At 38.8% G+C, this 19,597-nt stretch overlaps 1 protein-coding gene across 1 annotated transcript in view; it reads left to right on the top strand.

The window, feature by feature from the left end:
• Positions 1-19,597, top strand: part of Cfap54 (cilia and flagella associated protein 54) — a 258,505-nt gene that overhangs the window by 111,346 nt on the left and 127,562 nt on the right. Inside the window, 6 exon segments of the mRNA XM_048340566.1 lie at positions 7,162-7,314; positions 8,893-9,087; positions 10,906-10,993; positions 11,274-11,474; positions 14,834-14,900; positions 16,574-16,756. Coding sequence (XP_048196523.1) covers positions 7,162-7,314; positions 8,893-9,087; positions 10,906-10,993; positions 11,274-11,474; positions 14,834-14,900; positions 16,574-16,756 — 887 coding nt within the window.

Here is a 19,597-nt window from a genome sequence, read left to right as displayed (position 1 = left end):
GGTAAGAAAATGAAATATTACTAGTAAGTAGAAGGACCTTGACTCAAACATTATCAATCTAATTGCTCCATCTGTGAGTGCTTCGCAGAACTATAAGCCTACTCTGCACAGCTCCCTTTACGGTTAGAATGTTCTTTAAAATTTTATAGCACTCAAGAAATAATTGGCTGTATTTCAGTGCCCATGTGTGCCGACACTTTATTCTGACTTATTGTGATAGTATTGTAATTTTCAGATGACTTTGCATACTGATCATAGGTTTTATATTGAACTATTTTTTAAAACTAGCCTTCTAATTTACAGCTCTTTATACAGCTCTAAGACCTCGGTAACTAGGAGTATCTTTATGCCTATGCTTTGGGGATTAGGCTGCTGAATTTTTCTCAGTGTACTGAATTCAGATCATTAATATATCTATGAGTGTGTTGAGTCTTACTATGTTACCATGACCCTGCCTTGCAATTCTTATAAGCTGAGGATACTCATGACGCTTTTCACATCAGATCACTGCTTGGAATCCTTACAATTGTTTCTTTTGGCTTAACAGCTTTTGGTGTAACACTTAATACATTTAATTCTTCACAACAGATACTGTAATTCCCTAGTGCCAAGGAACATTTGGTGTTCTCATTATTTAACAGCATCCTATTCTCCTTTCAACTATTTAATAATACATATGCAATTTGGTATAGACTCAGTAGGGTTTGGATAACTGAGGATAGCTCATTTTATAGATTATTCTTGTATGGATGAGTAACTTGCCTGCTTGTTAAGCTCTGTGGGGGAGATAAGCCTGGATATGCCTTTTATTGTTAACTATTTTTGCATCTTCTTTGGAATCTCTTTCTTGAGCTTTGACTGCAATGCTGTTTAAGTTCTCTGATGGGGCTAATCAGTCCTCAGATGTGTTGGAATTTTCAACTTGTTGACAAGTATGTTTTATTAGTGCCCTAGACATTTGAATTAATGTAATAACTAAATGTGTAGAAAGCAGTTGAAAAGTTCAAATCACTCCCGGGTTCCTTTCTTGGTGGACCCAACTCTCAGGAGTCATTGGCATTTTCACTTTTATTGCTACATCAGTACAATTAAAGACATAATAGCTTACTCTCTTCCTTTTCTTCCTTCTCCTTTTTCTCCTCCTCCTCTCCTTTACCAATTTCAACTACTGAAGTATGTTTTTGAATAGTTTTTATGAAATATCTATGCAAGTTTTCAGAAATGAGCCCCCTTGAGACAGAGCTATTAGGATAAAGGCTCTGGATGAGGATATTTCCTCATTACGTTGTTTTATTTATTTCATGTAGATAGCCACAACAGAACACTGATAAGACTAAATGGAAAAGGTATTCTAAGACTTAAAAAAAGAAGGAAGGAAAGATAGAAGAGCAAGGAATGAAAGGAAGGAAGGAAGAAGGAAGAAACAAAGAAGACTAAAGAAAGAAAAAAGAAAATAAAAAGACTGTTAGGTGGTTTTCTAGCTACTTGGGAGGTAGCAAATTAGGAAGATTATGGAAGGCAGCCTAAGCAAAAAGTTCATAAGACTGACATATGCTGTTAGTTACATAGTAAGTGCACACAAGAGGACCACAATCCAGGATAGCCTGGGCATAAACATGAAATCTTATGATAATGAAACAAAAAAAAATGGGTGAAACATGGCTCAAGTGGTATAATGCTTGCCTGGTATTCAAGGTCCTGCATTAAAACTCTAGGACCATATCAAAAAAGTAAAACATTATTGTTTAAGAAAAGTGCAAAGAAGGATTATTTATCAGCATATCTTTGATTTAAAGAGTAGCAGGGTGACTTTTATGCAGATTCTTCATTATAAACATAGAGTTTAGGTTTTAAAAGCAAGGACTGTTTTGTTCACTTTTATTTTCCTAGTGTCTGGCATAAACTTGTCAATGCTCAATATGTGTAGTTTTGCATCACTTAATGACAGGACATCCATTATGAGAAGTACATCATTTGGCAATTCCATTGTTGTCTGAACCTCAGACAGTGTATTTTTTGCAAACTAAGATGGCTATAACATTAGCAGTGATACTATATAGCCTTGTAGAACTGTTATTGTATATGTGGTTTATCATTTATCAAAATGTTCCTAGGTGGGGCTGGGAATATGGCCTAGTGGCTAGAGTGCCTGCCTCGTATTCATGAGGCCCTGGGTTCAATTCCCCAGCACCACATATACAGAAAATGGCCAGAAGTGGTGCTGTGGCTTAAGTGGCAGAGTGCTAGCCTTGAGCAAAAAAGAAGCCAGGGACAGTGCTCAGGCCCTGAGTCCAAGCCCCAGGACTGGCCAAAAAAAAACCAAAAACCCCAAAAAACAAAAAAAAAAATTTTCCTAGGTGGCACATGCCTGTATTTTAAAATATTACTAGCAGTTATAATGTGAGCCAGCATTTACTAAATGTGTCTTGTGCTGGACACTTCACACAGATTAGAACAATGAACCTCTGAGGTAAATTATTATCATACTAATTTTAACATGTACTTAAAACTAAGATTTGGAGAGATTATCTGTCTCATACTATTAATATGTGAGGGGTTCCAGCCTTCTTCTTTCCCTTTACTATGGGTCAAATGTTTGTGGCCCCTCAAAATTCATATGTCAAATTTCTAATTTTGCAATAGAAAGATTAGAGATGAGGCCTTTGAGAAGTGATTCATGTGAGTGGGGTCCACATTAATGGTATTGCAGCTGTTTTAAAAAGGCACTTGAATAAAGCAGAGTAGTAAGGGAAAGTGGCAGAGAAGTAGTGGAAAAGCCAGGTCACAGAGGGCCCTATGGATTTACTGTAGGTAATGGTGGGGGGCAGATGGAAGGGTTTGAACAGAGGAGTGACATAAATCAACTTAAATTTAAAGGGACTGTCCTAGTGGCTGTTAAGAGAACATAGTAAGTGTAATGGTGTGGAACCAAGGAAACAATAAAGAAGACAATAGCTGTAATTGAGAGTATACAGTGAGATATGGTGGGACTCTAAATGCGAGGGCCTACAGAATTTGTGATGGGGCATGAAAAGAAAAGAGTTGCCCAAACTCCAGGAGTTCTACAAGTCAGATTAGGCCATTGACCCCTTTTGCTGAATAAAGAGACAAGATGAGGGACATAGAAAGTGGGTTTATTATATGACACACATGTTACAGGAAGACAGCATTTCAGTTCACCTTGGAGTACAGACATTAGCAGTAGATTTAAATATACAAGGAACTAGGGCAACAAGGAGAGAGACATGCATAATAATTAAACAGCCCTGGTCTGAGTATGGCTTGGTTGATCATTATTCCAGTCCTTGTTTTGGGAGGTGCTCTTGGTTGTTATTGTTGTCATTACTGGTCAGGATAAGCAAACCTTCATTACTTAGAGGATTTTCTGTCTTAAGGAGGCTTCTTGGTTTCTTAGGGATAGTTTTGTTTCATTGTCATAACGATATCAATTAGTCCCTCCTGTCCCAAATTCCAAGGTGATTACAAAGTGATTACAGACAGAGATAATGGCTTGCAGCAAAGAAACATACAAAATGGAAGCAAGGATGTCAAGCTTTTCTTTTGGTTTTAGTTTATTCAAGTAAATTTCATCAGCATTTTTCTGCAAAATCAACTTTTAAGCACCTCTTACAGACTAGCAGATGATTCTAGCTTTTAGTCCAAGCATCTGGAAAGATGAAGCCATCCTTTAGTGAGATGAAAGACTATGAAAGGAAGAGATTTTTGTGGTGGTGGTGGTGGTGGTGCTGTGTGTGTGTGTGTGTGTGTGTGTGTGTGTGTGTGTGTGTGTGTGTGTAAGAGAAAGTTTAGGAAATCAATTGGGAACATATAAGCTGTCATAGACCTTGGATACATGAGTGGATTTGAGAATAGTTGGGGCCAGAGGAATATATTTGGGAGCTATTAGCATGTGGCTGAGACAAGTAAGTACAAATTCAGAAGAAGAAAATGCAATCTGAGATGGGCTTTCAAGTGAAGAAATCAGCTTGATGAGGAAGCAAAGTAAATCAAGTATGGTCCATGAAGTTGGACTTTTAAGTAAGAGGGGAGAAGTCTGATTTAAGTGGGTACAAGAAGTATGGAAAATAATGGATGCAGAAAACTTTTTGAGGAATTTTGGTGTAAAGTGGAACAGAGAAATAAGAGTGTAGCTTGAGGGAAAAGTGGGCAAGAGAGAGAACTTCTTTGTTTTTTAAAGATAAGAAAAATAACTACAAAGTGTGCTGTTGAGAATGATTCTGCAGAGGGGAAAATCAATGGTTTGGAGAGGGAGAGGGGGAAAAATGTCAATGGTTTGGAGGAAGCGATGAAAACTGCTGGAGTAATGCCCCAGAGATGTGCAGGTCCAGGGGCTGCATGGATATGGTGGGAAATCATGGACTACCTCATTCCTTTTTCTTTCCAGTTTGGTAGGGAGTAACTCAGAAACTGGAGGAAGAAGTGACTCTTTTCATTGCCACAAAGCCAATTAGCCATTCCTGTTTCTTCTAATGTAACTGTAAGGTTCGCTGGAAAGGAAACCCACCATATGGTTCAGGCAGAAAGGAGTTTATTGAGGGGAGAGCAAACCACCAGCCCGCATAAGATGGAGGTGTGGGGAGACAGAGGGTAAGGAAGAAGAGAAAAAGAGAGAAAGAGAATAAGAGAGAAGGAAAGAAGGAGAGAGAAGGAAAGAGAAGGAAAGAGAAGGAAAGAGAGCAGGGACTGGTTTGAGCCGGATTATATGGGGAAAGGCAGAGGTATGGCCAAGTGGATTGGATGTGACCTCAGAAAAGGGGGAGGTAACAGCCTCCAGGTATGCCAATTGCCTAGGTAACACAGGTACTGGGCACAGACTTAAACATGTGGGGAGCATCTGCATGGAGCCCTCCCGGGGGTGGACCACAGTTACTAAGTCCCCTGTATGTCTCTGTCATTTCTGTTGCTACCAGTCTTTGTTGAGTTAAAACATACAGTGTCTGTGTTGTAGCTCAGCAGTTTCAGTCACCTGCCTTTCTCATGGCAGTACAACATGAATATGATGGTTGGTTAACTCTTCTTAAACTACCATCTCTTGCCATCAAGAGTCCTGTTCAATACCCTTCTTTAGCTTTCCATTTGAAGAGAATAAAGTCTGTTTCTTTGGAGAGGGCTTCAGGATTTTGATAGATTGGTCATTGTTCAACAGTACTAGGCCTGTTGACTAAATGTGCCCCAAACTCTCCTCACCCCTTTCCTACTGCTTCTGTACCTCTGCTGGCACAAATGTATCCTGTGCTTTCAAGAAAGCCATCTCAATTAGCATATAGCTGTTAAGAGGCATATCTATAAGGCCCTTCTATGTCTTATATTCCTCATCTGTAAATTGAGGATAATGGTGGTACTTCTGTTTTGTGGTTGTCTGGCAGACTTTATCAATCACAGTAAATTATTAAGGAACATTTCCAGCATATGAAAATCCTTAACAAACTTTAGTGATTCTTATGGAATATCTCCTTCCTTCCTTCCTTCCTTCCTTCCTTCCTTCCTTCCTTCCTTCCTTCCTTCCTTCCTTCTTTCCTTCCTTTCTTCCGTCCCTTTCTTCCTTCCTTCCTTCCATCCTTCCCTTTCCTTTCTTTTGTGTCCCTCCATTCCCCTCCATCCAACTCCCTCCTTTCCTCCATGTCATGTCTCTTTTTCTTCATTTCCTCCCTCCTTACCTAACTTTCTCCTTTCCTCATTCCCTCCCTCCCGTCTTTCTTGCTTGCTTGCTCTTTGTTTCTCTTTCTCTCTCTTTCAATTTCTTTCCCTCCCTCCCTCCCTCCCTCCCTCTCTCTCTCTCTCTCTTTCTTTCTTTCTTTCTTTCTTTCTTTCTTTCTTTCTTTCTTTCTTTCTTTCTTTCTTTCTTTCTCTCTCTCTCTCTCTCTCTCTCTCTCTCTCTCTCTCTCTCTCTCTTTCTTTCTTACTTTCACCTTGAACTTTATGCTTGCTAGACAGGTACCCTACCACTTGAACCTCATCTCCAGGCCCTTTTTGCTCTAGTTATTTTCCCATAGGGTCTTCCTTTTTGCCTGAGTTCACCAGAACCATTATTCTCCTATGTAGCTGAGATTATAGAAACATGCCGCCACAATGTTTCTGCTACTATGGATCTTATAAGCATTTCTGCTTGGTCTGGCCTTGAACTTCAGTTTTCCTGGTCTTCTGTCTCCTGAGTAGGTAGAAGTACAGCTGTGAGGTGCTGGCTCTTACAATCTTTCTTGTCCACCATTTTCTGTCCAAGCTGATTACTTGTCTGTGTTGATTATTTGATTATCTTTCCCTCACTTTGCCATCCAACTAGACATTCTGAGAATATTACTTTACTAACTACTGTTAGAATGTCTCCTTTCTTCAGCTAAACTGTAAACCTATTAGAAGCAAGGTCATGCCCCTTGCTGTATTACAATTTTGTTACCTTGTAGATTCGTACAATGTGAAGGGATAGTTGACTTGTTCAGCTTATTGAAGAAATAAATCTGTTTTGCAGTTTTAAAGCCTGTACTTATTTGCTCTCTTGAGCCTTCTCCATGGTGTGTGCAGCCCATATGAGCCTGATTTCCAGGCACTTTGCTCACTGGCCCAGAGATATCACCTCAATGCTGTTAGACCATCTCTCCTTTCTAACACTTTTCAGTACAGTGCTTAGTTCTAGCCAGGAATCTCCCCTCCCCCACAACACATACCTGTCCCTCAGTCTACCTTTTCTCTGCACTTTCTATCTTAGGAACTTGTCTTTTCTTTCCCTTTAGAGAGCAGTGTCCATTTTCAAGATTCTTTGTTTTCCCCTTTCCTCTTTTTCCCAAGTCACCTATTCTTTGAAGAGGCTGCTGAGAGGGAGCAGATTTTCTATTTTTTTTTTTTTTTTAATGATCAGCAGAGGAAAAAACAGGAGGCTTCATAAGGAAAATTGGCAAGATCTAAAGTTATTTGCATTTCATAATAATCAAAACTTTCCTAAGGTTTTTTGAAAGAACTTTGAAATATCCCAAAAGGAGAGGGGGAAAAAAAGATTTGAATGTTGAAACACCTGCTGCAGATCTGGGGACTTTGAATTTAGCAGTTTCAGGTTGGAAAATTCTCTGAATTAGAACCACATTTGCTACTAGTTGGCTCTATGCAGTGTTTCATCCCATCATCTCCCTCCCCTCCCTTTTCTTTCAGAATACATCCAAGCCAAACAGCTCCTCTGTGTGCCTGTGGATGTGACAGATACTTTGAGATGCTTTAGAGAGTCCCTGGGAAAGTCCACATACCATAACAGATCAATCCGACACAGCAGGAAGTTGCTTTCATTGTTTCTTGTACAGACACAAGGTAAATGCTTGCTCTATGTCCCCTGACCATTGTTTATATGGGTCTGCTTCCCAGGGATAGACCACAGCCTGCCCTTGTCCCCCTTCCTGCCAACATCCAGTCCTGTTGTCTGGCGGAACACTACCTCACCTGCTTTTATACTTTCTGCCAAATTAGCAAAAAACAAAGCAAAACAAAATCTCCTTTGGGTACAGTGGATGTGAAAACAATGTTTCTTACCTTTGAAATTCTGTACTCTGAAGTTCTTTCCATTTTCTTGCAGGTGTGGAACTAGGATCATGTTTTCTTTCATTAGTAATTGAGTCATTGAGTTAATTTTTACCAAAAAATTATCAGTTTCAAAGAAACAGATACATTTTAAAATAAGCATCAAGATTTTAAAAAATTAATCCTTTAGATTTTGTTTTTAGAGATTTCTTTTTGCGTAAAACCACAGTTATTGGTTATATTACTTCTATCTTGTCCCTTCTCAATATCTATCAACCTGTGAATTCAATCAAGACAGTGCCTGGACTGGTTAAGTGGTATACTTGGAGAAGAATATTTTCAAATTTAGATTGGGAAAAAATCCTGAATTGTCTGTAGTTAGTTTAAAATGTTTAATTATAATCTGTGTTTGTGCCTTTTACTCTCAAAATCATCAGAATAAAAAGAAACTTAATTGACTTAAAATAATTAAAAATAGATTTTAAACACATTTCTAAATAAAATGCTAATATCCACTGAGCTTATCTTTGAGAGATTTGGCTAGGTTTTGTAACCACTGAAGGCTTTATTTATTTACATAATTGTTTATTTGTTTGACGATACTAGTGCCCTTCTCCTTCTTCCTCTATGAAGCACTTGTACAATTTTGGCTGTACTGTGGCTGTATTGTCTTCAGACTTACATTGTGTTAAATTAGCTTTCTGTACATGTTTACCTTCTATCAGTTACTTAATACATTATCGATGGGAAAGGGCCTGAATTGAAAATGCAAATTCAGCTTTTAAGAATGGTTTTAAACTAACCTCAAATCTTACTTACATGGCACCAAACTATTCTTAGTAGTCCACCCTGCTCTGCAGGCTGTGGGCTTCAAAATGCACATTAATTTCTCTCTCTGCTCTTTCTGATGACTTTGCTAGTGTTTTTTTCTTTTTCCTGTTTGATCTCTCATCTTAAAAAGAGAGACTCTTTTTCATTGCCTTCTGTGTCAGGCCAGAACTACATGTGTGTTGCTTCCATCCCAGATGTTTCTGCCCCAGAAGCAAACCAACATCTTACTGTTGGAAGCTATTTTAAAAAGACAAACTCAAACTGTGCAACTTCCATTTTTCCCCAGGAGAAGCAAAGCATTAGGTGAGCATGAGCTTTCTGGCTTGTGGGCTGCAGAGGTCTGAGTGAAATAACTTGGGTCCAGGGCCCATCATGCATGCAAGAAGTATGAGAAAACTTGTCTCTCAAACTGCAAACAAGTCCTACATCTCTACAAAGTTTCTCCTTCCTTCCCTGCTCAATTTCCATTCGTTTTCCTTCCCAACAACTTCCCTTCCTTCTCCATTTTACATTTTAAAATTTTTGTTTCCTCAAATTTAGGAGACAAAGGAAGAGTAAACTCTCCAACACCTGCTACTAAGAAGGTTGAATTTTCCCTGGGGACCGAAGAGATACACATGTCAATTCCTCCTGACCTTTCTCAGGAGCAATTCAGAGTTAGTAGTGCAGTGGAGAAAAGCAAACTTCCCTATTCACAACTGGGACTGGTAATTTCTTCTTATCACCAAACTATTGGTAAGGCTAAGCCATTATGTCTTCCTTGTCAATGTGACTGACTGTGTTAATGTTAAGATAGCATCTGCTCTTAAAATGTTGCTTTAAAAGTAGGATGAGAGGGCTGGGGATATAGCCTAGTGGCAAGAGTGCCTGCCTCGGATACACGAGGCCCTAGGTTCGATTCCCCAGCACCACATATGCAGAAAACGGCCAGAAGCGGCGCTGTGGCTCAAGTGGCAGAGTGCTAGCCTTGAGCGGGAAGAAGCCAGGGACAGTGCTCAGGCCCTGAGTCCAAGGCCCAGGACTGGCCAAAAAAATAAATAAATAAATAAATAAATAAATAAAATAAAAGTAGGATGAGAGGGCTTGACCAGATTCTATTCATGATTCCCATGTAGGCAGTGACAGAATTTACAACATGCTTCCAGTCCTTGCTATTTCCCACTTATCTGTGGCTAATGTGAGGTTCTTGCCACCTTTCTGTCCTTTCTCCTTGGATTGAGCTATGAACTCTATAGATAGGGACATAGCTTTGGCATCGCTCTCTTTTTCAAAATAAATTTAGTAGCATATTCTCAAGTTGTATTGTAGACCAAATGTTGTTTTTGCAACAAATCATTTTAGACCAAAATATGCCTACCTATACTCTCCTCCTAGTTGAGTTTACAGGAATGTGCCCTATACCCAGTTCATTTTGAGATGGGTCTTACTCTTGCTATATACAGTATTCCAAAAAGTAATTGTGAAACTCTAAATATAGAAGATAAATAAAACAAGTTTATAATAAAATAATCTGGGGTTAATATGCAAATGCTGGGGCCATAGAAGGTATGAAGAAGTATTGAGATACTTCTTTCCTATTCTAGTATCATGAATACGACAGCCATGATGTTACCTAACACAGGTGTGTTGTCATGACTTAAGTCAGTGGGAAAGCAGTGGGAAAGCTTTGAGGATCATAATTTTCTAAATTGAGGAGTAAATCTTGGTGAAGTTCAGAACCAAAGACTACAGAAGTTGCAAAACATTCAGGGCATTTAGGAGTCATGCCCAAATTCCCTTTTTATGTATAAAGTGAAAGTAGATGTTAGACTCGGTCGTAAGCAGGTTTCTTTCTCACCTTTCCCTTTGCTGTGGGGGAAGTTTCTGTACATTGCAGGCTGTCCAGGATCTCTAGTCTACACTTACAAAATGCCAGTAAAGGCCCCATTGTGACCCTCCCTAAGATTTCTTCGACAGGGTGCTGACCTCACTGGGGCCTGATCACACCAAGTTAATCATATATTTACACAATCGATTGCATAAATGTGTGATGTTATCTTTGTGCATGTAGCAAAACGAAAAATCTAATATACTATGTGTGAGTTATGATATCTCTGCTACAAACTTTTTGAGCCTTCCCATATGCTGTAGGATACCCTCACCATGTGGCATTAAGGGGCCTTGGGAATCTTGAGCACTAGCCCTCTCTACAGGCTTCCAGCCTGCATACCATATTCCAGATGTATCCATTCTTCTCATGTGCATTGCTTTCCCCCTTTCATGTCCTTTTCAACATGTCTACCTGCCTGACCTCATTTTGTGTCCTTCATGGAAGTTCCTTGTTTCCTGTGTGTTACACCCAATCTCTCATTCTGAAGTGTTCAAATAGCATGCCATTTGTACTCTCTCTGGGTATATATACCGTGTGACATTTGAAAGCACTGTTAGTTTGCAGCTTTCTTATTGCAGTCTACACAGTTAGGAATAATGCAGTCTAAAATATTCCTGCAAATATTAAAGAAATATTTTCCCCTGGAACTGACATTTGTTCTTTCACTTGATTAAAAAATACAGATATTCTCCAAGCCAGCAATCAAAGGAGTCTTAAAGTTCAGGCACTGCATTCACTTGGAAGTCTACTCATCTTTGCAAAAAAGAAAAGGTAGCGCTTTGGGAATTAATAGGGCAAACTTTTTCTTTTTTATTGAACATTTTTTAATTAATCAAGACAATATATTTTCCCCTAAGTTCTACAATAATAGTACATAACTTCATTTTATTCAGCAAATGTTGCCTGGGAGAATTGTTATGAGCAGTGAATGATATACATTTACTCTCAAAACACATTGATTCAATGTTTCTTCAGCATACATATGTTTCCTATTGGAAGACAGAGGCCTCAGAAAACAAAATATCCTGCTTGGTGCTCTGTTCTATTTTAGAGCTGCTTTCAAGTGTTGGTGTCAAGCTCTTGATGATCTATTCAGAAAAACCGATGTGCTGCACACTTGGAAAGAATTTGGCACCTCTCCCTCCAGTCCCACACATGGTGTTGGTTTCAAAGACTACAGTGAAGAATTTCTGTCAAAAGTTGGCATTTGGGGGTGCTTGCAAGGTGCCGTCATAGCAGCAAAGATAGCACAGTAAGTATGAAGATGTAATAACTCATGTCCTGGCTGGGGCTGCCTTTGCAGGTAACATGGAGAGTATACCATGTGCACACTCTATTCTTGGACAGTTGTATAGGGTGACATACTCTACCTACTGCTAAATTTATTGTTTATGAGTATCTTTTCTTCCCATGACACCTCTTATTCCCAAAATACAAAGACTACATGCTGACACGCCTTTGTTTTATTAACGGCCGTATCCAAGTACCTAGTATGGAGTGGACTTTTAATAGCTACTTGATGAATGAACAAGTGAAGGAAGGATCAGTTGGTATGGAGCAAGAATAACAGCGTGGAGGCTGGCTCAGGCCTAAGGGAGGGGGGACCTCATTACCTTATATCTCAGCATGTTACTCTTTCTCTCTGAGCCTCAGTGTTCTCACCTGTTAAATGTGTTGTTGTGGAGAAAATGACATGACATACTCTAATAGATTGTTTGGCTTGCCATAACCCAGTACCATAAATTGAGTGCGTTGAGCAACATAAATTTGTCATGCCTTAGCTCTAGGGGATGGACATCTGAGGTCACAGGGCTGTGGACATTTTCTATGAGGTCTCTCTCCTTGTCTTCTATGAAACTAGTTAGCAGTGTATCTGTACAAATCTCTTTGGATGGTTCTGTTCTAATATTTTTTTCTTACAAATACACTAGTCACACTAGACCAGATCCCCACCTGACCTCATTTTAATTAAGTATATCTTTGAAGATTATCTCCAAGTTCAGTCACATTCTAAACTACTGGGGGTTAGGAGCTCAGAATACCATTCTGGTGGGATACAACGTAGCTTGTAACACATAACTCATAATACAACAGTATTGCATTCCTATTGCTGCTGAAACAAATTGCTACCAACTGGAAACTTAAACTAATTTTTAAGTGATGTTAGAGATTATACACAAGGCTCTGCACATTGCTAGGCAGATGCTGTGTCACTGAGCTGCAGCCTCAACTATAGTGCAACTTAGTATCTTACATTATGAAGTTCAAATGTAATAAAATCAAGGTATAGGGCTGCGCTTTCTGGGGAAGCTCTAAGTGAGGATCTGGTTTGGGGCATATTTTGACTTTAGGGGTTTCTTATATTCTATGATTCATGGCCCCAGGTCATTTGTATATGTCTATGTAACAAAAGCCTACCATCTTTCTCTCTCCCCTCTCTTGCCCCACCAATTTCTTACTATCTCTGACCTCTACTTCCATTCTCTCATCTTTTCCTACTGGGCCTCTGTCTTACTCTTATTAGGACCAATGTGATTACATTGGGCCCACCTAGATAATCCAGAATAATTGTTCTATCTCATACACCTTTATTTAGTCATCTCTGTCAGGTCTTTCCTGCTGCATAAGTTAAGATGTTCATGAGCTACAGGGATTGATACATGGATGTCTTGGGGAGCCACTATTCATTTTATCTCAGTAACATGTGAGTGTTTATCATCATGCTTTGTACATAATTAATACTTCAAAATGGATCAGGAAAATGTGGTACATATACACAATGGAATTTTATGCCTCTATCAGAAAGAATGACATTGTCCCATTTGTAAGGAAATGGAAGGACTTGGAAAAAATTATACTAAGTGAAGTGAGCCAGACCCAAAGAAACATGGACTCTATGGTCTCTCCCTTATTGGGAATAATTAGTACAGGTTTAGGCAAGTCATAGCAGAGCATCACAAGGCCCAATAGCTATACCCTTATGAACACCTAAGATGATGCTAAGTGAAATGAACTCCATGTTATGGAGACAATTGTTATATCACAGTTGTAACTACTTTCAACGTCCCATGTGTATCTGTAGCTTCTATTATTGATGATGTTCTTGTATCACCTTCCTGTGGTTGTACCTACACTATCTCTGTAATCTTATCTGAGTATATTGGAAACCATATATACTGGTATTGGAACTAGGAAATTGAAAGGGAATACCAAAATTGAGAGACACAGGGTAAAAAAAAGACAAACAACTACAAAAGCAATACTTGCGAAACTGTTTGGTGTAAGTGAACTGAACACCTCATGGGGGAAAGGGTAAGGGGGAGGGGGAGGGGGGTTTGAGGGACAAGGTAACAAATAGTACAAGAAATGTATCCAATGCCTAAAGTATGAAACTGTAACCTCTCTGTACATCAGATAATAAAAATTTGAAAAAAATGAAATAAAAATACTTCAAAATGTATTAATATTTCATCAGTGTGAGAAACATGAATATAAAGGTAGAAGAGGTGGCCACTATCTCTGAGGTTCCTTCTTCATCTCATCTATAGGATGGAGTGATCAAAAGACCTGCACCATAATTTGAGCTGCAGAGCAAATTCAACAATAAAAGATTTTATTTCCAGTTACTATCTTTGGAGAGAGCAAGCAAGAAATCACTACTTTATAATTATTAAATGAGAATTATCTTTTAAACCCGTATTGATTTTGATTTCTTTGTACTTCTGGGAAGAAACCTTCCCTGTCCCCCTCCCCCCACCCACCCGCACTCCCTCTGTGACTTGAACTTGGCAGTCAGAACTAGAATAGCTAAGGGAAGAAGGCAAGTTCACAGCTCAGGAAGGAACAGCTGTAGCATTCTTGCCAAAGGGTACCTCAGCTCTGAGCCTCTCAAGTTATTACCTGGTGATTCCAGCCAGAAGAAAGCTATTTCCTAGTTACACAGCTGGAAGTCTGACTTCCACAGATGTGAATCTACAGGAGCTTTAGCTGTTCTCTCAGATGCTTGAGTAGAGTAAACTCTTCTTACAGCAAAATGCCAACTCAAATATCCACACTAAGCAGCTGAACTCAGACTGGTTATGCTATTAATTCCATGAAGCTCCTTAGTGTTATCACTAAGTATGATTTAGGAGCAGGTACTGTGTACTGTTGCAAATGCAGGTTTCAAGACTCATATAAGCAAAATTCTCTAAAGGACATAAAAAGAGGCAATAACAAATGGAGAGATCCTGTCTTAAGTTCATGCAGAGACTTACAGTTGTGAGCAGTTCCATATATCTAGTGTAAAAGGACATTTCTGCTTTCTTTGGGAGATTAGTATTTACCCACTGAGGATACCTTTAATAAGGTAAATGCGTATAATATGTATTGTGTACATTCAGTCTTCATATGTATGTATACAACTACCTAAAGGAAAAACCTATAAGGAAATGGATGAAAATGTTACCAGTAATCATGTTTAAGTGGTAGGGTTATCAATAATCTTTCATTTTCTTTATGTTTTTCTTATATTTTCTTGCATAAATATTTTTTTCTAGTCTTCTATAGCTTTGATATATGTTTAAAGATAATTTAGAAAATTTCTAATTGGTTTTTCTTCTACTTATTTAGATTTATTAAGACAGTGAACATTGAAAAGAGGATCAATTGTTGCCTTTTGTCTGCATTACTCTTTCAGGTAACATTTCATGTCTGTTTCTTTATAGTAGCATAGCTGTCACTTCATTCCATTAAAAATAATGCATCCCAGCTGGACACCAGTGGCTTAAACCTGTAATACTAACTACTCAGAAGACTGAGATCTGAAGATCACAATTCAAAGCCAGCCCAGGCAGGAAAGACTGAGACTCTTATTTCCAATTAACTACCAAAAAGCTAGAAATGGAGATGCAACTCATGAAGTGGTACAGCACTAGCCTTGAGCAAAAAAGCTCAGGGATAGTGCCCATGCCCTGAATTCAAGCACCAGGAATAGCCTCCCTCCTCTAGATATACATACACACATATACACAGACACACATGTATATATACACACATACACATACATATACATATATGCTTATGTATATCCCATTCATAAAACATTCAGGTAGGAAAATAACATGAATCATGATCAAATATTACAAGCCCATCTCTCCCTTGCTGGCTGAACCCTAGTCACATTTTCCTCCTTAATATTCAGTACCATCAGTTTTTTCCTCTCACAGATGTTTTACAGATAGGTACGTTGAGTCTCCTATCATTAATAAGATCTTTGTCAGTAGCCATTACTGTGATACCACTCTACCTGACTCCAAATGGTTGCCTGAGGTTGTCACATCTCTAAGCAAAGCTATGCTTTGTGTCATGATGTCAATTATATCATCTAATGAAGGTAAGAATTAAGTTGGAAAATATAGAAGAGGAATGTTTGTGTTTCTTGGGATTTTGGTTTGATTTCACTGAAGAAGAAAGCAGCTTTTATCTGAAATCTGAGGCATTCTGATTCAGAAATGTAGCCAGGGGCCTTTGCTGAATGCTAAAGGTTCTGTTTACTTTGATGGATGGACAGATGCCCTTGTTCTTTGTATCAGAGGAGGCTGATAGCTTCTGAAATCTAGGTAGATAAGTTTGGGGGGAAAGGCTCCTTCTTCTAACATAAGGCCAGACTTAGCAATTTTCTTATATGCCAAATACCTCTTCATGTACTTCAAAGCAAAGAGGCAAGGGAGCAAAGAGAATGATGAGCTGACTGTAGCTCCTTATGCCTCATTCTTTACTTTCTCATGCTCCTTATTCTCCAAGGCAATGTTTTTTATGTCCTAGAGAATATGTGATATGACTTTAAAAATGCTTCTGCATTCATCCCAGCAATGTAGGAGATACAGGCCAGAGGATCATAGTCTGAGGCTATCCCTGAGGAAAAATCAAGAGACCCTAACTGTGAAATAGCTAAAACAGAAAAGGACTGGTGCTATGTCCAGTGGTAGCACTACTGGAAAAGTGGAGTTGTTGCTCAAGTGGTAGAGCACAAGTCTACTCTTCCCCTGAAAGTTTAACATTTTATTCAATATGTGCATTATTGTCATATTAGTAAAAATTAGCTGGTGAGATTTATTTTAAAAGCTTTTTGGTTTTCAAAAATGATTTTTAAAGCAAAAGTTTGAAATTAAAAATTTCAACAACTATTTTTTATGTGAGAGATAAAAGAATTTAACACTTATGACAATGATAATAGTATAATATGCTATGGAGTGTAGTATGCTAAGCTTGTCAGAGTACTTTGGTAATTGATACCTGTAACCAAGTGGTTTTATTTCCTTGCTGCAAATGGAATTTATCACTCTTTGTTACACTGTTTTCCATTTCAAGGGTTTGCTTCGAACCACACTTCCACATCCCAAAGCAGACCGTTGTTATGCTCAGTATGAAATCACTCAACTTCTCCCAGGCATTGAACTCTTCAGTGACAGATTCAGGGCTGATATTTGTTCTGTCATTGCGAGCCTATATTACATCATCCGGGAACTGCATTTTGCTAAGCACAATCTAATAGTAAGTAATTTGTAAAATCAACAGCTCTAACCTGACTGCGCTGTTTTCCCCTTTTGTCTTATGCTTTTCAAGTTTCACTAATGTCTTTTGGTCAGTTCTTGCTTAACTTTGAAATTCTGTAGGTTTGAGATTTTCATCTGCACTTCAGTGGAATCTTCTCTGACACCACTTTTTGTATTAGGTTTTGGATATAAAACAATGTCTATTTGATTATTTTTTATTATTTCACTTTTTTTCCTGAGGAACTTAGCAGTGTTGACTAGAATGTGTCACTAATGTTAAACATAGGGATGTCATATATTTGAAACTTGTAGCTTTATGATCCAGTGCTTGTCAAACCCAAACTATTCTGGGGACTGAGGGCTTATACCTGTAATCCTAGTTACTCAGGAGGCTGAGATATGCTTTAAAATCAGCGTAGGCAGAAAAGTCTGTGAAACTCTTATCTTAAATTGTCTTTGTCAAGAGTACATCCAAGAGAACAGCAGGATTGAACAAAAGCAGTCACTTTTTAAAAAAATTTAATTTATTTATTAATTGAACACAAATTTTTTTGACAAGGTGTTGTGCAAAAAGGGTAGTTATATAGTAGGGCAGTGTGTACATTTCTTGTGATATCTTATGCCCTGTTTTTCTTTCCCTTCTCTAGGTCAGGTAGACATATATACAATATACAATGTATCAAGAACATATACAGTAGCCACGTGGCCACGCCCAAGAAAATTCGCCTAGGGCTTTAAATGTAATGTCGATATTAGACAATATGTCGAGAGTAGTCCTATATGAACGTACATACATAGCTTGTGAGCTATTGTATTCCACTGAGAGGTCAATTTTTGACCTTTATATGTTGAGTAGTTGTTTGGTTTTAGTTACATACTGTTGGGTCGCTCTCCCAATCCTGTGGGAAATACTATTTGACAAGCAGTTTTGGTTTCACAGACCTGGTCTCTACTGTCTCTCCGTCACCCTTTCTTAACAGTCATATATCAGGGAGATCATGCCCCTTTGTTTTCTGTGTTCTAGGCTTGTCTCACTCAACATTATTTGTTCAAGTTCTGACCATTTCCCTGCGAATAACAATATTTCACCATTCCTAATCGCTATGTAGTATTCCATTTGTGTATAGGTACCATATTTTTTGGATCCATTCGTCTGTGGAGGGGCATCTGGGTTGTTTCCATATTTTGGCTATTGTGAATTGTGCCATGATAAACATGGAAGTACAAATGTCTTTTTGATATCTTGGGACTTGCTCTTTAGGATAGATGCCTAGGAGTGGTATGGCTGGGTCATAGGGTAGGTCTATATTGAGCTTTTTGAGAAACCTCCATACTGTTCTCCAAAGTGGTTGTACTAATTTGCACTCCCACCAACAATGGAGAAGGGTTCCTCTTTCCCCGCACCCCCTCCAGCATTTGTTGTTGCCTGAGTTCAGAGTATAGGCCATTCTAACTGGGGTGAGGTGGTATCTCAGGGTTGTTTTTATTTGCATTTCCTTTACTACCAGGGATGTTGAACATTTCCTCATATGTTTCTTTGCCATTTTTATTTCTTCTCTTGTGAAGTCTCTCTTTAGCTCCTTTGCCCATTTCCTAATTGGTTTATTGGGCTTGGAGGGGCTTAGTTTTTTGAGTTCTCTGTAGATGACAGATATTAGGCCTTTGTCTGTTGCTGTGCTGGTAAAGATCCTTTCCCATATGGTTTGCTGTCTTTCTGTTTTGGTGGCTATGTCCTTAGCTGTGCAGAAACTTTTTAATTTGTAGTAGTCCCATTTGTCGAGTCTCTCCCCTATTTGTTGTGCCCCGGGACTATATTCAGGAAGTTCCTTCCTGTGCCTATATGTTCTAGTGTCTTTCCTACTCTGACCTTCAGTAGTTTCAAGGATTCAGGTCTGATGTTGAGGTCCTTGATCCATTTTGAGTTGATCTTGGTGCATGGTGATAGGCTTGAATCTACTTTGAGTTTTCTGCATATGGCTGCCCAGTTCTCCCAGCACCAGTAGTTGAAGAGGCTATGTTTATTCCATTGTATGTCTTTAGCTCCTTTGTCGAATATCAGTTGGCTGTAAGAGTGCGGTTTTATTTCTGGATCTTCAATTCTAATGCATTGGTCTTCAGATCTGTTTTTGTACCAATACCAGGCTGTTTTTGTTATGGTGGCCCTGTAGTAGAGCTTGAAGTCTGGTATTGTGATACCTCCTGCACTGCTTTTTTTGCCTAGAATTGCTTTGGCTATTCTAGGTTTTTTGCTGTTCCATATGAATTTATGGGTTGCTTTCTCTATTTCAGTGAAGAATGTGACTGGGATTTTGATGGGGATTGCATTGAATTTGTATAACAATTTGGGCAATATGGCCATTTTCACTATATTGATTCTGCCTACCCATGAGCATGGGAGGTCTTTCCATCTCCTTGTGTCTTCTTTGATTTCCCTTATTAGATTTTTATAGTTTTCATTAAATAGGTCCGTCACGTCCTTGGTTAAGTTGATCCCTAGGTACTTTATTCTTTTTTTGGCTACTGTAAATGGAATTGTTTCCATAATTTCCTTTTCTGCTTGTACATTGCTGGTGTACAGAAAAGCTGCTGACTTTTGTAGATTAATTTTGTATCCTGCTACTTTGCCAAAATGGTTTCTTAGGTGTAGAAGTTTGTGGACTGAGTTTTTTGGGTCCTTCAGATATAAGATCATGTCATCTGCAAATAGGGATAGCTTTATTTCTTCCTTGCCAATGTGGATCCCTTTGATGTCCTCCTCTTGCCTTATTGCTATGGCTAGGGATTCCAGCACTATGTTGAAAAGAAGTGGAGAGAGTGGGCATTCTTGTCTTGTTCCTGA

Source organism: Perognathus longimembris, chromosome 1, assembly GCF_023159225.1.
Source record: "Perognathus longimembris pacificus isolate PPM17 chromosome 1, ASM2315922v1, whole genome shotgun sequence".
In the NCBI taxonomy this organism is placed as follows: Eukaryota; Metazoa; Chordata; class Mammalia; order Rodentia; family Heteromyidae; genus Perognathus; species Perognathus longimembris.
This window is presented reverse-complemented; position numbering and strand designations above follow the sequence as displayed.